Consider the following 23485-nt stretch of genomic DNA (forward strand, 5'->3'; position numbering starts at 1 on the left):
ACATACAAAAATATGCTTCAAATGAAAACCGATATGACTGCATTAAAATATAAACAGTAGGCTATAGGTGTTTTTAATCATATTGAAATAGATTTCATGTTCAATCAATTGAGTTATATTTTGCTACATGTAGGCTACTTTCTGTGATTTGTCTCAATATGTTCCTTATGTGTATCTTGCTCAATGATGTTCCTAATCAGTGATTTTGTGCATTTTTATTGTGTAAACATTCAAATAAGCCACCTCAATATTTGCAGTCATAGGTGGTAATATCGCTCTATATGAGCTGACCCATCCTCAGTATTGTGAAATAATTAAAATATTTGAATTGAGAAAGCTGATCTGAGAGCAGCGCTCACTTTCTTTTGATCCTATCAGTATTGACACGTGCTCCAACGAAGCACTTAAGAGGCGTCCGCATGCGTCATGTACGAAACAGTTCGGAACAGTTCCTGCATATATTATGATGACATTTTGTGATGTCTTGGTCTTCAGAAAAAAAATAATTTGAACGTTTGTGCACACATATTTTTTTCTTGAGGCAAGCCGAAATTCGGAGCCGAAGTCCATTCCCCTTCCTCTGTCATTGGTCAACAGTAGGGATTCTTCAATTTAGTATTTGTTATCGTTCAAAGATAGATACAGTAAAGAGGTCAATCGAGCCTTAATGCCCCTCAAACTCAACTCTGGACCTCGAAACCAGATCCGCTGCATTTTTTCATTGTTCCCCTCTAATACGGGACTGATGTAGACCTGGGACACAAAGTGTATGCAATTCATTATCAGGTAGAACAGAAAACCATCAGGCTCCGGAACTTGTAGAGTAAAGAGTTGAGTACCCCTGCTCTATGCTATGCTAAACGGAATATATGAATGGGAGTTTTTTTAAATGTATTTGTGGAATATCTTTCCTTCTTAATGCATTTGAGCCAATCAGATGTCTTGTGACAAGGTGGGTGGGTATACAGAAGATAGTGCTATTTGGTAAACGACCAAGTCCATATTATGGCAAGAACAGCTCAAATAAGCAAAGAGAAACGACAGTTCATCATTACTTTAAGGTCAGGCAATAGGGAAAATTTCAAGAACTTTTAAAGTTTCTTCAAATACAGTCACAAAAACCATCAAGCGCTATGATACTGCTCTCATGAGGAATGGAAGAACCAGAGTTACCTCTGATGCAGAGAATAGGTTCATTAGAGTTACCAGCCTAAAAATTCGCAGCTCAAATAAATGCTTCAGAGTTCAAGGAACAGACACATCTCAACATCAACTGTTTAGAGGAGACTGCATGAATCAAGCTTTCATGGTTTAATTGCTGCAAACAAGCCACTACTAAAAGATCCAAATAAGAAAAAGAGACTTGCTTGAGCCAAGAAACACGAGCAATGGACATTAGACCAGTGGAAATCTGTCCTTTGGTCTGGAGTCCAAATTGGAGATTTTTGGTTACAACCGCCGTGTCTTGGTGAGACGCGGTGTTGATGAGCGGATGATCTCCACATGTGTATTTCCCACCGTAAAGCATGAGGAGGTGTTATGGTGTGGGAGTGCTTTGCTGGTGACACTATCTGTGATTTATTTAGAATTCAAGGCACACTTAACCATCATGGCTACCACAGCATTCAGCAGCAAAACACCATCTGGTTTGGGCTTAGTGGGACTATCATTTGTTTTTCAATAGGACAATGACCCAACACACCTCCAGGCTGTGTAAGGGCTATTTGACCAAGAAGGAGAGTGATGGAGTGCTGCATCTGCAATCACCCGACCTCAACCAAATTGAGATGGTTTGGGATGAGTCGGACGGCAGAGTGAAGGAAAAGCAGCCAACAAGTGCTCAGCATATGTGGTAACTCCTTCAAGACTGTTGGAACAGCATTCCAGGGGAAGCTGGTTGAGAGAATGCCAGAATGTGCAAAGCTGTCATCAAGCTGCTATTTGAAGATTCTCAAATATAAAATACATGTTGATTTGTTTAACACTTTTTTGCTACTACATGATTCCATATGTGTTATTTCATAGTTGTCTTCACTAATTATTCTACAATGTAGAAAATAGTAAAAATAAAGAAAAACTCTTGAATGAGTAGGTGTTCTAAAACTTTTGACCGGTAGTGTACATACAAACCATATACACACACTCACTCACACATGCTACATTGACACTCCCACACACATTCACACACTTTGACACTCATAAGTAGCTGCTGCTGCTCTGTTCTTTATTTTAAACATATTATTACCTATCCTGATGCCTAGTTACCTTACCCTGCCTTCATGTACATACAGAATATATACTAAAGTATGTGGACACACCTTCAAATGAATGGATTTGGCTATTTCAGCCACATCCATTGCCGACAGGTGTATAAAATTGAGCAGAACCATGCAATCTCCATAGAGAAACATTGATAGTAGAATGGCCTGTACTGAAGAGCTCAGTGACTTTCAACGTGGCACCGTTTGTTAAATTTCTGCCCTGCTTGAGCTGCCCCAGTCAACTGTAAGGCCTTTAAAGAGGAAACGTCTAGGAGCAACAGCGGCTCAGCCGCAAGGTGGTAGGTCACACAAGCTCACAGAACAGGACCGCCGAGTGCTGAAGCATGTAGTGCTTAATAATTGTCTGTACTCAGTTGCAACACTCACTACCGAGTTCCAAACTGCCTCTAGAAGCAACATCAGCACAAGAACTGTTCGTCGGGAGCTTTATGAAATAGGTTACCATGGCCGAACAGCCGCACACAAGCCTAAGATCACCATTCGCAATGCCAAGCGTCGGCTAGAGTGGTGTAAAGGTTCTCTGGAGGGAAGAATCACTCTTCACCATCTGGCAGTCCGACGGTCGAATCTCGGTTTGGTGGATGCCAGGAGAACGCTACCTGCCCCAATGCATAGTGCCAACTGTAAAGTTTGGTGGAGAAGGAATAATGGTTTGGGGCTATTTTTCATTGTTTGGGCTAGGCCCCTTAGATCCAGTGAAGATAAATCTTAACGCTACAGCATACAATGACATTCTAGATGATTCTGTGCTTCCAACTTTGTGACAAGAGTTTGGGGAAGGCCCTTTTCTGTTTCAGCATGACAATGCCCCTGTGCACAAAGTGAGATCAATACAGAAATGGTTTGTCGAGATAGGTGTGGAAGAACTTGACTGGCCTTTACAGAGTCCTGACGTCAACCCCGTCGAACACCTTTGGGATGAATTGGAATGTCGACTGCAAACCAGGCCTAACTGCTCAACATCAGTGCCCAACCTCACTAATGCTCTTGTGGCTGAATGGAAGCAAGTCCCCGCAGCAATGATCCAACATATAGTGGAAATTCTTTCCAGAAGACTGAAGGCTGTTGTAGCTGTTTCGCTCACAAAGATGCTTTCTCAGGTGAAATGTAATAGATTCAGAAGCGAGGTGTAACGTTCGTCTTCATCCTCCTCTAACGAGGAGTAAGAAATGTCAGACCAATGCGCAGCGTGGTAAGTGTTCATCCTTTTAATAAACTGAACTGAACACTAAAGATAAAGTAACAAAAGAGAACAAACGAAACAGCTCCGTCAGGTGCAACACACACTAAACAGAAAATAATCACCCACAACTCAAAAGTAAAACCAGGCTACCTAAATATGGTTCTCAATCAGGGACAATGATAAACAGCTGCCTCTGATTGAGAACCATTCCAGGTCAAACACAGAAATCCCAAAACATAGAAAAAAGAACATAGACAACCCACCCAACTCACACCCTGACCATACTAAAACAAAAACATAATAAAAGAACTAAGGTCAGAACGTGACAGTACCTTCCCCCCCAAAGGTGCGGACTCCAAAACCTAAAACTATAGGGTAGGGTCTGGGTGGGTGTCTGTCCGCGGTGAGGGACGTGGACCCCACTCCACCACAGTCCTTCTCCGCCTCTTTACCCGCCTCCGTGGCCTCTTTAACGCGGCGACCCTCGCTGCCGACCTCGGACTGGGGACCCAAGCCACGGGTCCCGAATAGATGGGAGACTCCGGCAGCACCGGACGGACGGGAGATTCCGGCAGCACCGGACAGGCGGGAGACTCTGGCAGCTCCAGAGTGAAGGGCGGCTCCGGCAGCTCCCGGCTGACTGGCTGCTCCGGCAGCTCCCGGCTGACTGGCGGCTCCGGCAGCTCCCGGCTGACTGGCGGCTCCGGCAGCTCCCGGCTGACTGGCGGCTCCGGCAGCTCCCGGCTGACTGGCAGCTCAGGACAAACGGGAGACTCTGGCAGCTGCTGCTGCCACGCTGCTTGGTCCTTTGGTGGTGGGTGATTCTGTAACGTTCGTCTTCGTGCTCCTCTGGCGAGGAGTAAGAAATGTCAGACCAATGCGCGTGGTAAGTGTTCATCCTTTTAATAAACTGAACACTAAAGACAAAGTAACAAAAGAGAACAAACGAAACAGCTCCGTCAGGTGCAACACACACTAAACAGAAAATAATCACCCACAACTCAAAGGCTACCTAAATATGGTTCTCAATCAGGGACAACGATAAACAGCTACCTCTGATTGAGAACCATACCAGGCCTAACACAGAAATCCCAAAACATAGAAAAAAGAACATAGACAACCCACCCAACTCATGCCCTGACCATACTAAAACAAAAACATAATAAAATAACTAAGGTCAGAACGTGACACGAGGAAGAAGCAAGCGAGAGGGCTCACTCTCGCCAAACTGTCCAGAATAATCCCAAGGCGTCTCTATGGCAGACCTAAAATTGTCACCGACCTTCCCGCTTTTTGGACAAAGACTCCCCTTATTAGGGCGGAGACATGAGTATCTCGTTATTATATACAGATCTATGGTTTCAGCCTCTTGCGAACTGGAAAGGAGAGTTAGCGGATGCACAGTGCACTGTTAGAATGCTGGACTCCCCTAAAGTAAATTGATGTTTTGCCAAAATTATATAATTACTCCTGTCTAAATAAAATCCTTCTTCAAAATAATCCTCCTTCAAAATAATTCACCAGGTATCATTAGCTTCTTTTTTCATAGCTGTGGATTGTTTCAAATCCCAAGTGTGTTGGCCCTATGCCTATTTGGGAGCAGTGGTGAAACTAGACTTTTATACATGGGGTGGCCAAGGCTAGTTCAGGGAGACCAGGACAGAAAATGTGTGTGTAACCCTAACCTGGCATCTAAGGAGCATGAATGAATCCTATGATTGTTGATTAGAGGTAGAAGTGATAATTCACTTAACCCAGAGTTCTTCAATGTGGCAGATAGTGTGGTCCAAAAGGGTTACTTCACTAGAATTCTTTAACATACTATGAATAGTCAGTGTCTCTACCTCAAAACTGCAGTTCAATTTCTTTCTTTCTTTCTCTCTCACACACACACGCGCACACACACACACACACACAATACTGTACTCACATACTGCAGAGACTTGAGTCACTGTTTTCATGAATATATAATCTGGGTCTACGTGTTCAACATCAAAATATTTTCAGAAAATAAAGCTCAAGCCCCAAGGAGATAAGATAGCATTTGTGTGTTACATAAATTCCATAGTTAATTTACTTTTTAAAACATTTTTAAACACTGCAATTTGACATAACAGGTATCCATCAGAAAATTAAAATTAATTTGGTGTCCATCAATATTACAAACTTACAGTATCATATTTAATGCTCCTATATATTATGTTTACTAATAGCAAAGAAACGTTTTGGAATTGGGCTAATCAAGAACAAATTAAATCTGTGACATGCTACCTTTGGAATTTATCATTTTAAAATGTCACTGTACTAGATAGTACACAGTGCAGGTTTTAATCATGACCAGAGGGACCGCCTAAGTGCCAAATTATCCTAGGTAGATTTAAAACAGCATAATTCTGCGGTTCTGGTGAGAACTGGCTAAATGTTTCACAAACATGTTGAGGGAGCATGCCCTCCTTGACTCAACACTGAGAATTCCGAGGTGACTTAACCTGTCATCAACCATTATTGTCTTAAGGTGGGTTTTAATCAGTTTTAATGCTAAGAAGCTTCTCTCGCAAGAAGCACTGCTGACTGGTGTAACAACAGAAATCTTACAAAGTCGAAATAGCCCATGGAAGACCTCTTTATAAGGTTCTAGAAACACAACAAAGTAAAGAATAGTAGACGGTCTGTCCCTTCCACTTTTCTCTCTCCTATCAAGAAGCCACTTGGTTTGATGAACCTCATGTTTGAGGTCCTCTAAATCTGACTCAAAGGTCTGAGCAAAGGCAAACAGAGGCTCCTCATTCAAGAATGTTGTCTTCTTTGGGTTGTGAGACTGGACCCCTTGCATTATCTCGCAATTCTTCTTTGAAAAACGTCTGTCAAGCACCTGATAAAAGAGAGCTCGTTGGAAGCTCACTTTGGTCACTATTTTTCTGTCCTACAGTGCTCATCATCAATGATTTGTAAAATCTTAAGCTTGTTTTCGGCTGGATTTTACACACTGTTTGTATACTTATTTTGCAGTGATTCTCTGCCTTCGAATGGAGCTTAAATCCAGAATCTTTAAACATGACCGTTTTCCAGTTACAAATATTCAAGCCATGAATTGTCCTTGTACCAGGAGCTGTTGAAAGCCCTAGTAGTACCTATGCTGAGTTCTGGGAAATGTTTTCAAACACGGCTGTACAGGACCCTCTTCTCTGGATCTTGAAATGTCTGAAATACAAGTTAAATAATGTGTCATATCTCTCTGGAAATGTATAATTAAGGGATCCACAAGATTAGATACTAACAGCTGCTAACTAAAATGTGTAGTTTAAAGTATAGGCCTGGCCTACCATTGGGTCCTTTTGGAACAGCATATCTGGTGCTTGACGCAGTTGCAAGGGGCTCGATGACATCTCCTGGCAGCTCTGGCTCACTGTCTTGCTCAGAGCCAGAGGTCTCTGTGGCATCCCTTGATACATCAGTTACATTAAAATAACACAAGAACCATTGGTGTATAATAAAAATGGCACAGCCATCAAAACAAGAACACACATGAATCATCAACCATAATTTTGAAGTGAGGCTTAATCTGACAAAATTACCTATTACAAAAGAAGCTAAACTTAAATTCTGAACTGGGCATGTGACTGACTGTCTGGTAGGTGGTGGTGGTGGTGGTAGACTGGTCCTTGTGAAGTCTGACCACACTCAGCTAGGGAGCTGCTCTGGGGTCCAGTAGTGATGCAAGGGCTGGGGTCTGTTTGCACCTGATCTGCCTGTTTGTGCTTCTTTAAAAATAAGTCTGGTATCTCTCTCCCTTTCTTTTAATGTTTAATTGACACTGCAAAAAAAAGACAGTCTATGGTTACATCTAAGCATCCAATTACCCACATTTTTGTCCAATCTCAATCTTAATTACAAATCCCCATTATCGTGACTGTACTTTAAAATCAACTACCAGCCTAAATTACAAGTCAGATCATGGCTAACGTTAGCCCTACTCTGCAGTAAGTAATTTAGCTAGTTATAATTTCTTACACTTTTTTTTAACGATAGCAAACAGGCTATCTGCAAATTGTGGTAATCTTTTGAGTAACGTTAACAAATTGATAATAAACAATTGTTCGTTTTGAGTTCAAGTAAGAAAATCTAACTGAGTTAATGGATTTCAAATTGCTGAATGTTAACCTTCTTAACACTGACAGCTGTAGCCTAGTAGTTACCCCACATTAGCTAAACATTCGTATACTGTAACTTACAACAATGCACTGTATATGCGTGTATTACTAGCACAGATGTAAACATAATGTTAGGCTAACAGTCTGTTAAAGGTAACGTTAATTTACACATCGACTCAACTTTCGTAAAAGCTGTTCAGGAAACCTAAACCTGATGCTAAACCTTAAAATGTACTACAAATATCATGCTTTCGCCAATCGCGAAAAAAGCTCGTGGAGCTGTGGAAATATTCTCTCTTCATTTTCTGTATGTTATACTAATTATTCTGTATCTCGCAACCAACTAGAGCCGGCACTTGTAGGTGAACGTTGGGAGGAGGCTCGCATACGTGAAGAGACGAATCTAGTTATAGAAATATTAAAACATTAATATATTAATAATCAAAGGATTTAAATTAATATAATTAACAAATGCAAAGAACGAAAGAAGAAATACAATTATATTGTAGCGATGATCTGATGATTCCATATATCCAGTGGAAACTTCATAAAAACAGCAGTCTGTCGTGAGCTCACTGGTGCTGGAAACTCTGAATAGGCTAGTTGATACAATGTTGCAAGTTCGCTAGGGACAAGTCAAGACAGATAGAAAGGGGTGCAGACAGGCTGAGTAGAGATGTGATTGAAAGATCCATCACTTATCAGGATAAACAAAAACGTTATTATTGAAATTAAACTGTTCCACGAAAATGCGCATATAACAACAATCATAATTGGCACGTATAAATGGTAGGATAAATTGTTATCTTCCACAACCTTGAAACTCACGAGCTGCCTATGGTCTTTAATATTAACACCCGAGGTCTTGTGACAAACGTGTCCACCTATGGAAATCAAAGGCCCATCCAACTGATTCGTTCTAGCGGCCCTACTTGATTGTAGTCTAATTGAGTGGCCCAGCCTAACCGAAGCATGCACAAGCATTTAGAGACCGTTCTCATTGTGTTTTGTGATCTTCGGCCGTTGTAGAGAAGATACATCTTTAAAACACTTATAAACCTAAATTACATCACTATCGGGAAACTGGGCCCTGAACAATCGAGAATACGTCTACCACATAACTGTTATGTACAAGAACAATACAATTAAGTTGAATCCGATTTGCACATTCAGAAATGAGACCATACTTTATAATGAACGGTGATTAACTAATAGCTTTATTCAAATTCTTCAAATCGTTTGAACGTACTGGATAATTTAAATTTGGTAGGTGGTTTTGGTATTCATGGTTTGTGGGGAATGTAGTGCAAAAGCCCAACTATTGGATATGAACGAATGAAAACTGTATGGCAAATACACTACATATACCAACATAACAATAATTAATTGCGCATGCCCATTGGCTCAGAATTTGACGCCATGTTGGTTGTCATCAAGGAAAGAATTTGTCAACGACATTGGCAGAAGGAAATACGTGTCCGAATCTACTATCATCTGGTTGTATATAATAATTAATATAAAAGGATTGACTAAATTAATTTAAACTAACACTCGGCCATTACAGGGTTTGCGATTTGGATGCTATTAAGACTCACATAGGCGAAATAACTACGCCATTTGTTTCTCATCTGCATTTTCCTTGAGGTAACGTTAGTCGGAGAAGAACGGCCCTGTCACAGGAACTCTGATTGTTGTGCCCTCTGATAGCGAAAACCACAGCTTTCTCGTTTTTATAGCGAGAAGATCTTGTGCACGGAATGGCTTGTGGGGCTACTTTGAAAAGGACTATGGATTTCGATCCATTGATTAACCAGGCGTCCCCCAAAAGGAGGAGATGCGCCCCAATGTCTCCAGCCGCGTACACCTCATCACCCCAGAAATATCTGCGTATGGAGCCCTCGCCATTTGGAGAAGTGTCATCCAGACTCACAACCGGTTAGCAACATTTCATAGCTACTAGATTTGAGGCAGGCATGGGAATTTATTCATGAAATGTGTTGTTGGGGTACCTTCGTGTGAAGTTAACTGACAAATCGTTAGCTGGCTAGGAAAACTCAGTTGGCTTAGCGTTTACAACTAGTAATTTACATACTGATATGCTTGTAAACACTTTGCATGTGTTGTTGGCTAGCTTGTGGTAGCGACAGACATACTAACTGTCCATAAATGTTGTTTGCTAGCCACTTAGCATGGCAGCTAGGTCGGTCATAAACATTCAACCAACAAACTAAGCTAACTACTGTAGCTAACGTTAGATATTTTAAATGAGCATTTTACATTTAGCTGAAACCCTTTACCACCAACATAGGATGATGCCATGTCACCATATTTTGGCAGTATAATACTCTTAACATGGCTAGGATTGGCACACCCCTTGTTCTCTCAAATGGCTGTGCACAGGAACTGTCTCGGGGGTGTTTGGGATTGTTCTCATTTGCTAGGGAAGTGGCTAACTAGAGTTTTACTGCTTCTCTTCTCAAATTAAGGTCATATTGTGATTTTTATTTTTTTTATTTAACCAGGTAGTCTAGTTGAGAACAAGTTCTCATTTGCAACTGCGACCTGGCCAAGATAAAGCATAGCAGTGTGAACAGACAACACAGAGTTACACATGGAGTAAACAATTAAAAAGTCAATAACACAGTAGAAAAAAAGGGGAGTCTATATACAATGTGTGCAAAAGGCAAGGTGGTTAGTTACTTTAAGTATAACTACACTAACAAAGTATATTACTAGAGTATGTTGTGCAAATGATATTTTGAATAAGTGATTAACTTGCCCTAACCAACTATTGCCCTTGTTCTCCAATCCAGAGCAAATCCTGCACAATATCAAACAAGAATACAAACGGATGCAGAAGCGAAGGCACCTGGAGAACAGCATTCAGCAGACAGAGGTCTGTTGTCCCCTGGAGTCACAATCGCATAGCTCCATCCTTAGTGGATCCAGTCTGCCAGGTATGTCCAGTCTGCTTTTACTCAGGAAGGACATCAGTAAGAATAAAGACATGTCTTAGGGTCTTCATCAACTGGATACCATTGGTTGTCTCACAACAATTTCTATCCCTTTTGTTAGCTTGCAGTTGTATGCCCCTTGGCTTCATTTAATGTCAGAATTATTTTAGGGTAAGTGGTTTTGAGAACGCTCTCCCTGATAATATACTCTCATTCTCCATACAGGTACTATCTCCCCATCTAGAAAAGAGCAGCCTCTGTTTACCTTGAGACAGGTTGGGATGATATGTGAACGACTGCTTAAAGAACGAGAGGAGAAGATAAGGGAAGAGTATGATGAGATATTGACAACAAAACTAGCAGGTATGTTGGAGAAACTGTTTCTGTGACTTGTTTTCTGCAGAAGAAGGTATTGCACAATCCATTTGTCTGACCTTTTGCTCTTTCTGCAGAGCAATATGATGCTTTCGTTAAGTTCACTCACGATCAGCTAATGCGGCGATTTGGAGAGCAACCTGCTAGCTGTGAGTAACAAACTTTATCAGCGACATGCCTCCCCCTTGATAAACATCCCTGTCAATTCTGTACCATGCTGAATGTTAACCTTTGTTTCCATTAATCTGTATTTATAGTTGCTCTCTCTCCCTCTCCAGATGTTTCCTGAGTGAAACCAGTTTCCCCATTTTATTAATCGCTGAAAACTCCTCAGCTGATTCTCTGCCAACGGTATTCTCCAGGGACTCAGTGGGTCAAGTTGAACTCGTAGCAGTGACATATCTCCCCTGTGGGCACAGGCTGCCTGAAACTTCTGTCAGTGGCAACTACGTTCTCTTCGTCTGGAATTTGGTGTGTGTCCCAAATGGCACCCAATTTCCTGTATAGTGCACTACTATTGATTAGTGCCCATATGGCTCGTCAAAATTAGTGCACTATATAGAGGGAATAGGGTGCCATTTTGGATGAAGCCTTGGCCTGCTCCTGGCAACGCATATCTGGACCTCTGCTACCTATTACTCTACCAGTGGCCTGTTTTCATTGCTGTATTGATATTTATTCAGGGTTTTTTCTGATCCATTTTTTGTTAGTGACCTGCCATTCCCAACTCTGCTAGGCTTGTCGCAGATGTTTGTGCTCTTGCCAACTAGATTGCTGTCCTTGTCAAGCCCAGACAATGAATAACAAGTTGGCATTATAGCCCAAACAGACTGGCACAGGCTACAACTCTGACAGTTTTTGTTCCATAAATATGTTTGTTGCAAAGATGCCACATTTTTTAGCAAATCAACATGCATCTTTGCAGGGGTGGTCACAAAATAGTGGATAAACTAAAGAAGCTTCTGGCCTAGACTCCAGAAGAGGACATCCTGGCCTTTGATCAGTTGTGGTTAGATTGTACTGGTGAATGACTATGTACATTATGTAGTTTTGCTTGACTTTTGTTCGCTATGTAGATTAATGGACTTGGGTTGGGAAAAGCTAAATAATAAAATCTATACAGTAAAGGGTGTTCTGATTTGACATTGTGGTATTTTTTATAAATTGTAGTTAACATCTCTGGCAATGCATAAGTTCAGATTTATTGCCATTAACATTGAAGGTCAACAAATGTATTTTGAATGTTCAAAACAGACGACCCAAGATTGTATTATAGATAATGACAGCTACAACAATGAGATTGTATATACATTTAGTACTGTGACAAGTGGAATGACTGACAAAAGATTAGTAACTATTGTCCGTGACTAACAGCAGTAAAACAGGTAATTTCTATGTCTCAGCTCCACAATATTGAAGTGTATTTTAAAATCCCTTAATTTATGCTCCAGCATTAATGATAAATTAAAGTTCCTTGCCGACGCTCTTATTCTATACGCAACAGAGGGCCTCAGGCATGTCCAGCTCAGTGGTCAGGAAAGGCCATAAACGTTTAAGTTCTTCCAGGCCTCAAACAGTGATTAGTTTCTGCTTGGCAACCGTGTCTGCTCTTGGAAGCTTGGTGGTGTCTTGTTTTGGGAGTCCATACAGGTATATGGAGATACACACTAGCATTGCTCCACTGGCAAAGTTAACAGCTGAAAGAAAAGAGAAAATGGTTACTGAAAACCTGCAATGGACTATAAATTCACTCACAGCCAAAATATGTTCGTCAGATTCTAATTTTATACGATATAGTAACGAGTCTCAAAGCCCAGTGTCTGAACAGTAACTCATGATAGTCCCTGCCCACAGAGATCTGATTGCTCAACTCACTTATTTGTAGCCCAAACAGAGCGACAGATGCCACAGTAGAGAGAACGATGGCGGCTGCAGCAGAGAAGCCTTTCATGATATTGTCTGTGTACTTCACCACCACTGATGTGTACAAACCACCCACACTGGACAGAACTGGAAGGATAAAATAACAAATGTAACTTCAATGTACAAGACAAATTCAGGTTAGAAAAAAACATCCCCAGGCATGGTAGAAAAGTAAGAACCTTAATTGCATAAAAATCTGCCTTGCTCTTTGGGGTTTTGGGATGGGTATCTTTGACAACTGCTGCTGAAAAAACAAAATGGTTGTGTTTATGTATCAAGCTTAAAATGACTCACAAACTGCAAAGCACACCCAAGGCGTGTAACCGTAGAAGAAGCCTTTCTGTATAACCTGAGTACCCTCAGTCATGTAAACAACAGCGAGGGTGACCACGATGCCAGACATGTACAACTGGATGTTCCGCACCCATAGGGATGTGTCTGAGCTCTTCAGGACCTTCTCAAAGTACACACCTGTTCAAACACAAAGTGACACCATTAAATATAACCTGCCATTATCATCATGGAATATTAAAAGGTATGAAGATAAAAATTAAGATACATTACCTGCAAATCCAGAGCAGAATACAGCGATAGCAATGGCCATGAACCCCCAAAAAGGGTTCTGCTCAACCTGATAAGATTAGAACATGTGTAACATCCTTATCAAATCCTTGGATTCTAAAACAAGCCATTATGAACCCTGAATGCTGATTGGCTTATATCAAACCATATACCACAGGTATGACAAAACAAATATTTTTACGTTGGTAACCAGTTTATAATAGCAATAAGACACCTCAGGGGTTTGTGGTATATTGCCAATATACTATCTAGGCCTTCTGCGTTGCGTCGTGCATAAGAAAATCCCTTAGCCGTGGTATAACCATAATACAGTGCATTCAGAAAGTATTCAGATCCCTTCACTCTTTCCACATTGTTAGGTTACAGCCTTATTCTAAAATATATATTTAAAACAAATTATCCACATCAATCTACACACAACATCCCATAATGACAAAGCGAAAACAGAAAATAAAAACGTATTCAGACCCTTTGCTATACTGTTTCCATTGATCATCCTTGAGATGTTTCTACAACTGAGTCCACCTGTGGTAAATTCAATTGATTGGACATGATTTGGAAAGTCTATCTGTACAAGGTCCCACAGTTGACAGTGCATGTCAGAGCAAAAACCAAGCCATGAGGTCAGAGCAAAAACCAAGCCATGAGGTCAGAGGAATTGAGCTCCAAGTCAGGATTGTGTTGAGGCACAGATCTGGGGAAGGGTACCAATAAATGTCTGCAGCATTGAAGGTCCCCTAAAACACAGTGGCCTCCATCATTCTTAAATGGAAACCGTTTGGAACCACCTAGACTCTTCCTAGAGCTGGCACCCAGCCAAACTGAGCAATCGGGGGAGAACGACCTTGGTCAGGGAGGTGACCAAGAACTTGATGGTCACTCTGACAAAGCTCCAGACTTCCTCTGCAGAGATGGGAGAACCTTCCAGAAGGACAACCATCTCTGCAGCACTCCACCAATCAGGCCTTTATGGTAGAGTGGCCAGACGGAAGCCACTCCTCAGTAAAAGGCACATGACAGCCCACTTGGAGTTTGCCAAAAGGCACCTAAAGAACTCAAACCATGTGGAACAAAATTGTCTGGTCTGATGAAACCAAGATCGAACTCTTTGGTCTGAATGCCAAGTGTCACATCTGGACGAAACCTGGCACCATCCCTGCAGTTAAGCATGGTGGCAGCATCATGCTGTGGGAATATTTTTCAGTAGCAGGGACTGGGAGTCTAGTCAGGATCGAGGGAAAGATGAAAGGAACAAAGTACAGAGAGATCCTTGATGAAAACCTGCTCCCGAGCGCTCAGGACCTCAGACTTGGGCGAAGGTTCACCTTTCAACAGGACAACGACCCTAAGCACACAACCAAGACAACGCAGGAGTGGATTCGGGACAGGTCTTAATGTCCTTGAGTGGCCCAGTCAGAGCTGGACTTGATCCCAATCTAACATCTCTGGAGAGACCTGAAAATAGCTGTGCAGCGACGCTCTCCTTCCAACCTGACAGAGCTCGAGATGATCTGCAGAGAAGAATGGGAGAAACTTCCCAAATACAGATGTGCCAAGCTTGTAGCGTCATACCAAAGAAGACTCGAGGGTGTAATCACTGCCAAAGACGCTTCAACAAAGTACTGAGTAAAGGGTCTGAATTGTTTTTTTTTTATAAATCAACTTGCAAACATTTCTAAAAACCTGTTTTTGTTTTGTCATTATGGGGTATTGTGTAGACTGAGAAAAAAAACAACAAATTTAATCAATTTTAGAATAAGGCTGTAAAGTAACAAAATATGGAAAAAGTGAAGGGGTCTGAATACTTTACAAAAGCACTATATACACACACCACACCCCCGCGTGCCTTATTGCTTAATAAGAACATCATCAATACACTTGACATGCCCATTGGCAAGGTCTCCCTTGTACAATAAGTATTCTGACATCAAATGGGTGTTTTTAGATTAATGCAGATTAAATTTAAAAAATAATGCTAGACAAATACCAAGGGTACCTGGACTTTAGTGGCCTCTGCAGGTTTCCACTGGACCAAAGCAACACCCCCACACAGCATGCAGACAGACAACCACTGCAGCCTGCTGAGAGAGCGGTTCAGCATTAGGACCATGCATAGGGCTGTGCACGGGATCTTCAACTGATAGGTCACCTTGGTAGGGAGATGCAGTGGAACAGTGAGCATATGAACCAGGAATAAAGTATACAAGTCAATTATTAATGTGCAGTTTTCTGAAGAAATCATTTAATTTCAAGTTAATACCTGATACACAGCTGCATCAAGATTGCTCAGGGCTATGAAGGCCATGTTATTCTGAATCGCATAGACCACAGAGGGAACACTCAGTTTCAGCAGCTCTTTTGGACACTGAAACACATGTTCAACTATGGATGCTTTTAACCTGCCAAAGCTGCCAGCTTCTCTGAAAGGTGAAAATTAAAACAAACATATACAAAAGTTGAGCAACTAGGGCATTAATTCTTTCAACAAATTACTCAATACAAGGCAAAGATTGACATTTAAGGTCTGAAAGGCACTCCCCTATCGGGCAAGTCAGGAGTATTATTTGGTTGCTCGAAGATTATGATCAATTTAATTAAAGTAGCTAGTTTCACCTACACACAGGAGGAGGAACAAATAGGACTACTGGAATACTTTGCATGTTGGTAATCAGTGTAAAAAAATAAATTAAATAAATAATCTGCCTAATGGGGCTACCAGAGGGCAAGGCTCAACTTGCAACTGCTCAGGTCACTTGCCTGGGCAATATGGCAAACTATTATGTCAATCCCTTCAAGGGTATTCTATATATTTATTCAAGGCTGAGACCACTTGGATAGCAATCACTTGTTTAGTTTACACATGGATTAGAAACATTATTTGGTCTGTCATGAAAACACAGGATATAGAATAGGTGGCAAATCTGGGCTCTCGATAAAGCCTACTTACTTGGTCAACATCCCAAGGCTCAAGAACAATTTAATAACCTCTGTGACGCATACTGCTGTTGTAGAGAAGTACATAGCTGTTGATGATATGGTCCTTGTGTATCGTAATACCAGTGTGTAAGTTGCTGCCACCATTGTCATCACTGACAGACAGTACACCTTGAACACCACACTCACTGGCTCTGTGGAGAGAGGACAGAATCTTGACAGCAGAAAGTGTAAAGTTGACAGCAAGTAGGTCAGTGAGGCAAGGAACCAGAAATCACACATACTAGGCATGTTCACACTGCACCTTAGCCCAGGGCTAAGAGCCTGCTTAGTCCTGGGCTAAGGGAGATTTTAGCCTGGGGCTAAGTGTGTTCACACTTGGAACATTCTAAAATGGGCTAGCACCAACCTTAGTCCAGGGCTAGTTGGCTCTGCTCAGGAGCAAGGTTAGCACTGACTTTTCGGGACTGTTGGGACCCCAGAAACATGATGCAAAAATAGCCAGTGTGAAAAGGGTCAGAATAACTCATTTTCATTGTCCAATCACAAAAGCTGCACTTTCACTTAATTTGCATATGCTGTGATGCCTTTGTAGCTATTTTGATAAGTAAATGTATACACTTTCATCCTTCCATCTAAACTGGAAGGGCAGCATACGCTCAATATCACCTGTGTGAAGCTAGCCACAATAAGGAAGTCACAATAGTGGAATTTGGGTTTCGCATTAAAAATGAAAGTCCCCCATTGAAAGTGATGCACACCTTTATTTAACTAGGGAAGTCAGTTAAGAACAAATCCTTATTTACAATGAAAGCCTACCCCGGCCAAACCTGGACGACACTGGACCAATTGTGCGCCGCCCTATGGGACTCCAAATACAGCCGGATGTGATACAGCCTGGATACAAACCAGGGACTGTAGTGATGCCTCTTGCATGGAGATGCAGTACCTTAGACCGCTGCACCACGCAGGAGCCTTCCAAACAGTAGAATCAAGCCATATTTGGACTAGATATGGCTAAACAAATCCAAAATGAAATACAATTGTTAATTTACAGACATTTTTTTAAAAATCCCCACATCTGCATTGGGGGCATACTACACAGCTTATACAAGAGATTGTGCACCCATGAAATGGGGTATCAGCCTACTCGGTGACACCCACAGAACACAACTGAGTTTACACAAATATTAGCATCTTAACTCTTACAGTGCAACACTAAAACCAGTGTGAAATTAACCACATTAAGCCTATAATAAGTGTTGACTATTGAACTCATATTGGACAGTAGATGCCTAAGCGAGAGATTGTTCACCCATGAAATGGGGTATCGGTCTATATAAGTGACACCCACGGGACATAACTGAAGAGTTTTCACAAATATTATGGTCAATGCACTTATTGGGGGGACTTTGAAAACAGTGTGAAACTCGCCACATTAAGTTCACTACTTAACCAACAGTGTATTGAACATTTATCTTGCAATGTACAACCTTACCTATGGATCTTAGGTCCACGGTTATCAGCCTACTCGGTGACAGTATTTAAGATACCCAATAATAACAAATTGCCACAGAAATGTTTTATTCAGTATTTATTTAAAGAAACAACTTTCCAGAGGGAAGTAAAAAACAGTAACCAATTTGAGCCAATATAGGAGAAACTGACAAATTCGTCCCTGTTCTCTTTTTAATAAGACAACCGAGCAAGCTCCTGGAAAATACACAAATCAACATACACCCATGAAATATTTACAAGAAAATGTAGAATAAAGTAGATTGAAGAATAACAGTTCACCCATCAGGGCTTCTCTTCACCCATCAGGGCTGCCCCCACCTGCTCTTTACGAGCTGCAGGCTATTACACATTTGGTTCTCGACCAGATTCTAATACTCTTGGTAATGTTGAGCAGTTGATTAGTAAAAAAAAAAAAAAAGATTGGTGTGGAAGAAAGGTGACCGAACATCCACCTCCCTGTCACACTGACCATCAAGGGTGATCCTGGGGCTGCAGATAACCGCACTGTTCACTTTACCCTGTAATCATATGGATATTTTAGGTTTCGCATTGATTACTAAATACTTTTCAACACATGCACACTTAAACATATATTGATGACATTTCTACCAATAACAGTAAATAACATACCTTGCGAGTCGGCTGAAAGTACTTATTTGCCTCCACACGGCTGAACTGATGGAACGACAGCCGCTGGGTGTCAAACCTTGCCTCTGCCCCCATGCTGTAATAATAGAGGTATTAGACACCTATAATTTCTGGTCTGGATAGTGCACAAGTGCAGAGAAAATAAGGAACGCTTGCGCTTGTAACGCCAGGGTAGTGGGTTCGATTCCCGGGACCACCCATACGTAGAATGTATGCACACATGACTGTAAGTCGCTTTGGATAAAAGCGTCTGCTAAATGGCATATATATATAAGGAACAATCACATTCAATTCTAACATCTTACACTGTGGATCTCAAGGCCAGCCATTGGAGGAGCAGGTGGTGCTGCAAGAGGGGGTCCTGCTGGGGGTGCACAAGAAGTAGGTCAATCTTGTCTCCACTCCCATCCTGAAATGAATGCATTCGACACTTAATTTGACTGGACTATGCAGAAATGCAGAAAAAAAAGAGAAAAAAGTGATGATTAAAATGAGAAGTTATCTTCTTACACTTTAAATCCCAGCAGAAGTAGGCCTAGCAGCAGCCATGTCCCTCAAACGAAGTGTGATCAGCATGGCCAAAATTGCAATCCCATAATCATCACTCAGTTGTACTTTATTGTGGGACCAGGGGAACCAGTGGGAAGGCACAAGTCACACCTAGCTCCCATGCTTGGTCTTCATACTCCAATGCCAGCTGCTACTGGTACTTTGGATCCTTTACGACGTCAATGCGACGTGGGAAGTAATGTACAAAGACCTGCAAATAATTACATGTGACATTCCAGGGTTTTAGTCCTTTGCAAAACATGGTCGTGGAAATTGTGATTTTCACTTACGTCATTCCTTTATGCTACTAGTAATGGTAATTAAGGATTTACTCAGTCCACTTGAACAGAGCATCATCGAGTTCTTTAAACCTTTTCCCTGCCTGATCGATGGATGGACAATGGCAGGGACAAGAACTTGTGGTAACACAATCCCATAAACATCTGCCTCCAGATGTGGAGCTCTGGCTCCAGGAGAGTGGACATGAAGCCAAGTCTGGTCAGCATGACCTGTGCTACCAGCTCGGTTTGACATGGGCACAATATCCACGAAGGCACAAAGATTAGAAATACCGACATTTTAGAAATGCATATCCTCAAACTAAATTAAGATTGTGGACTGTAGGTGTTGCTGTGAAATACAAATAATAAGGGGGGAATAAAACTCAACTATTATACCAAGGAATGTGCAATACAAAAGAGAACATCCTTATTTGTAGTCTGTCAAATTTTTTAAATAATTTAAACAGTTATACAAATTAAACCAATTCTTGCCTCTTCACCCAAGATCTCTCAGCCACGGCAAGTGCGTCTTGTGGCACTTGGGGTGGGGGTTGTGTGGTGATTGGGGCCTATTATTAGCTCTATGGCGGGAACCATATGCATACATGAAGTCTTGCATGATTGAAAGATGAAATGTCATTAAACATGATTTTGGGCTACATATCACTGACGACAGGTCAAATCAAGCTTTTACCGCTTGCCCTATAATAAAAGTCGTATTTTGATTTAAGTAACAATTTTCTTACATGACTAAAAATAAATATTTTGAATGGGAATGTTACAATATATTGTTGAACATACTCTACAGGCATATCAAATTTCCAGAGTTGGATCTCTGCTAGTTTTAAAGTTATGCCAATTTCTCTATAAAATGGATCATAGCACATCCTGCAAATAACCAGCAGAGGGTGCCAAATACCATAGGCATGTACATTTTGAATGACTAATAACAAAGAAACAAACTATTGATAACTGTCTACTTGAACAGAGTAAAACTGTAAATGAAGGTGAATTGGAGAGTCTATGGAACCATAATGCATGTTGCGCAGTGTGATCCTCATCTCATTTAAGTGTTGAATTTAGGCCTCAGGGTTGGGGTCAATTTGAGAAATGATATTCCAATGCAATAGAGGTAGGTTTATCTATTTCCATTTACTTATAAATAAGCGGACAAGGAGAAGCTATTTATGTCAAGTTCTCTCCATTTTGTAAATTCAAATCACTTCCTGAATTGACTGACTTCAATTCACATTGACCCCAACTCATGTCACTGTTGGAGCTACAAACATAAGCATTTCACTACACCCGCAATAACATCTGCTCAATGTGTATGTTACCAATACAATTTAATGTAGGCCTATTAAATTAACAAAGGCCAACATACAAAGAGTACTAGTTACAACAAAATTGACCAATAACAAAAGCACCATTGACACCCTTCATACCTGATAAAGCAATGAGGCCTCTCTCCAATAATTGAGATCAAGCTGAAAGTAGCATCGCCAAGCTGAGTCAACCAAGGTATGAGTTCAACCAAAGTGTGTGTAAATGTTGTCCCATTTCTCTGGTTAAGGGGATATGACCCCTCCCATTTTACAGGTAGGCCCTGGCCTATTCTATGAAGTCTGCAGTTGTGCCTATTTTTTTTAAACAATTTTTCTTACGTTTTTTTTACTCTTTAGTGTGTACTTTACTGTATTTATACTTATATCAGGCCAAGCGATTGACTTGATGCATTTTTGGCACATATCAAGGCGAGCGTTGGGCTGATTTAAATGTGCATCACCATTAGGATAATATAGGTAATTAACAACTATGCCAGTCCATCATGGATTACATTGTCTTTGAAGCAGTTCGTTTTTCAAATAATTAGCTAAGACGCGAATATGTGTTTACAAACTCTACAGTTGTGTTCTGTGAGTGTCACCGAGTAGCATACCTTGTCCCGGACCTGCTGTTTTTCCTACGCTCTCTCTCTAACGCAAATTCCACTATTGTGGCTAGCTTCACACAGGTCTCAATTTCCGTCGGTTTTCAGTAATTTATTCTGTTAACATTTATCCAGATATTATCATGGATGGTAATATTGTTGCATGCTTTTGCCTGGATCAGAAAAGTTGATGATGTCTCGTCCGTGAACAACATTCTCTGTGCAGGGAGGGGCAAGATCACATTTCAAAAGTGAAACCTTGTTTCCGAGGTCAGGGAAAGGAGGCAGCAATGTTTTCAAACATTCATTATTGGAAACAAAATGCTATGCTAGCAGCAAGGGGACCTAATATGCTAATAAATGCCTTGCATGTAACAAATGGTCGCGTGGCTGAGTGTTGGTCGCATCAGCAAGTTACGTTTGTCCGTTTGCACAGGGCTTTGGAATACACTATAAGTGTGAATCCAGGGATAAAAGCTTAACAATGCAGTTTGAAAAGGGCTAATGTGGACAGACACTTGACGTGATTCGTTATTTTCTGAATTCGTTTACAAAAACAAATCTTTGCAGCCGGGGGATTGGTTTAGCAAGATCCACCTTGCTAAATCTGCACCTGGCTAACTAGCTAGCTACATAGCATTTGCGCTTCCATGATTCAGAGACTACTCTATTCCGTTCGCAACATAAAACACTTTGTTTAACTTACTAGCAAATAAATTCACAACCAATAATATTACTGATTTAAACGCTAGCTTACTGAGTTTAGTTTCGAAACATTAAAGACTAGCTAGCCATCTAAACGTTAGCATTGCAAGTAGCTAAGAATTGCAAATTCCACTTACCGTTAGCCATGGTTAGCTAACTTGATTGTTATGGTGCGTTGTAAAATGAATGGGTATTTAACGTTGAACGAACGAACCAGACTTCAAACCATTGTTATCTGTCTGCATCTAAGATGCATCCAGCTGCAGTCCCGGAGCCTAGCCGCCTGTCACCAAGCGAATCACAAATAGAACAATGAGACGGATTTTTCACCGGATGTATAAATGTCAAGCATTCTCTTGATGTTTGTCAATTATATGTCAGTCCGCAAACCAACGTTAAATGTGCATGCCGCCAACTTTATTAATCTTTATTTAACTAGGCAAGTCAGTTAAGAACACAATCTTATTTACAATGACGGCCTAACCCCGACAACGCTGGTCCAATTGTGCACCGCCCTGTGTAACTGCATATCAAATTCAGGAACTTAAACACCTGCTCCTGTATGCCCACTAACTGGGTCCTTGGATCCATCTGTGAAATGGAGCAAAACAGTCATCTAGAACAGTAGCAATGGGATGCACAACCTTTCAACCTTACCCGAAAAGCTAATAAAAAGCTAATATTTTTTTTACGGCATATATCCAAAAGCATCTCACCTGCCTCCACTAGTAAAGCACATACAGAGATGTTGATTTAAACGCATCAATACATATCCTTAAACTATTTACTGGATTCTGTCCAGTTTCTGAAGCCAAGTCTTCGCCGCTGTTCCATAACCTATACACCTGCAATCAATTGTCGTCCTGATCAGAGCCCTATACCTATCCATTAACGATGGTCTGTCAGCAGCCCATTCGTAACCAGAGACCGAGGGCATAAGATTCACCACCTTCTTACACTTTGTTTCAACATGTATGACATTACCTTTCCATATATATCACTCATTGAACCATAGACCCAAATAGTTCTACTTAGAAATCCTCCCCCATAGGCTGTCCATACAGAAACACCTGTATCAGATAAAATTGATCCTATTGAAAATTGATCCTAACTTGAAGAGCAATTAAATTAGGCAGCCAAAACCCAGTTATAATCTCCCACCAATACCAAGTCTCATCTTAAATTAGTAGGCCTTCTCTCCATAGCGTCATAAGCCTTTTCAATGTCAAAAAAAGACAGCCACTACTTCTTTTATGACCAGACCAGAGTTTTTTCAACTTAATTTCTCACCTTTACTAATGCATCCAAAGTAGATCTACCTTTACAGAATCCACTTTGACATCGACTCAATAAACCTCTATCATCTTTTCCATCAGTTCACACAAGTTAGAGGTCAGTGCTATTGATCTGTAACCATCAGTGCATGAAGGGTCCTTACCAGGTTTCACAAAAGGTGATATTACTCCACTT

The 23485-nt window shown here is 41.1% G+C and overlaps 2 protein-coding genes and 1 long non-coding RNA gene across 7 annotated transcripts; 1 reads left to right on the top strand and 2 right to left on the bottom strand.

Annotated features, from left to right (window-relative positions):
* The first annotated feature begins 9018 nt into the window (after positions 1-9018).
* On the top strand, positions 9019-12077 carry LOC118398769 (akirin-2-like). The gene is made up of 5 exons (XM_035794449.2): positions 9019-9551; positions 10430-10573; positions 10796-10933; positions 11023-11094; positions 11224-12077. The coding sequence occupies exons 1-5, from the start codon at positions 9374-9376 to the stop codon at positions 11232-11234; spliced, it is 543 nt and encodes a 180-aa protein (XP_035650342.1). The 5' UTR covers positions 9019-9373; the 3' UTR covers positions 11235-12077.
* A 117-nt stretch (positions 12078-12194) lies between these two features.
* Positions 12195-22595, bottom strand: LOC118398766 (CMP-sialic acid transporter-like). 4 transcript variants are annotated; one of them, XM_035794445.2, is made up of 9 exons: positions 22153-22579; positions 16794-16851; positions 16398-16578; positions 15711-15870; positions 15447-15599; positions 13433-13499; positions 13163-13339; positions 12821-12955; positions 12195-12642 (listed from the first exon to the last, which is right to left on the bottom strand). In XM_035794445.2, exons 3-9 carry the CDS (start codon positions 16535-16537, stop codon positions 12515-12517), a joined length of 960 nt encoding a protein of 319 aa, XP_035650338.1. In that variant the 5' UTR covers positions 16538-16578; positions 16794-16851; positions 22153-22579; the 3' UTR covers positions 12195-12514. The 4 variants fall into 4 exon arrangements, with proteins under 4 accessions (XP_035650338.1, XP_035650337.1, XP_035650339.1 ...); XM_035794446.2 differs by lacking the exon at positions 16794-16851 and adding an exon at positions 13048-13112 and having other exon boundaries at positions 12502-12642; positions 13218-13339; positions 22153-22595; XM_035794448.2 differs by lacking the exon at positions 16794-16851 and adding an exon at positions 13048-13109 and having other exon boundaries at positions 12502-12642; positions 13218-13339; positions 22153-22594.
* Positions 17964-22141, bottom strand: LOC118398770 (uncharacterized). 2 transcript variants are annotated; one of them, XR_004828681.2, is made up of 5 exons: positions 21320-22141; positions 19061-19310; positions 18856-18959; positions 18533-18626; positions 17964-18420 (listed from the first exon to the last, which is right to left on the bottom strand). It is a non-coding gene; the product is annotated as an uncharacterized LOC118398770 (long non-coding RNA). The 2 variants fall into 2 exon arrangements; XR_004828680.2 differs by having other exon boundaries at positions 19061-22139.
* Positions 22596-23485: the final 890 nt, after the last annotated feature.

This window comes from Oncorhynchus keta, chromosome 19 (assembly GCF_023373465.1).
Source record: "Oncorhynchus keta strain PuntledgeMale-10-30-2019 chromosome 19, Oket_V2, whole genome shotgun sequence".
In the NCBI taxonomy this organism is placed as follows: domain Eukaryota; kingdom Metazoa; phylum Chordata; class Actinopteri; order Salmoniformes; family Salmonidae; genus Oncorhynchus; species Oncorhynchus keta.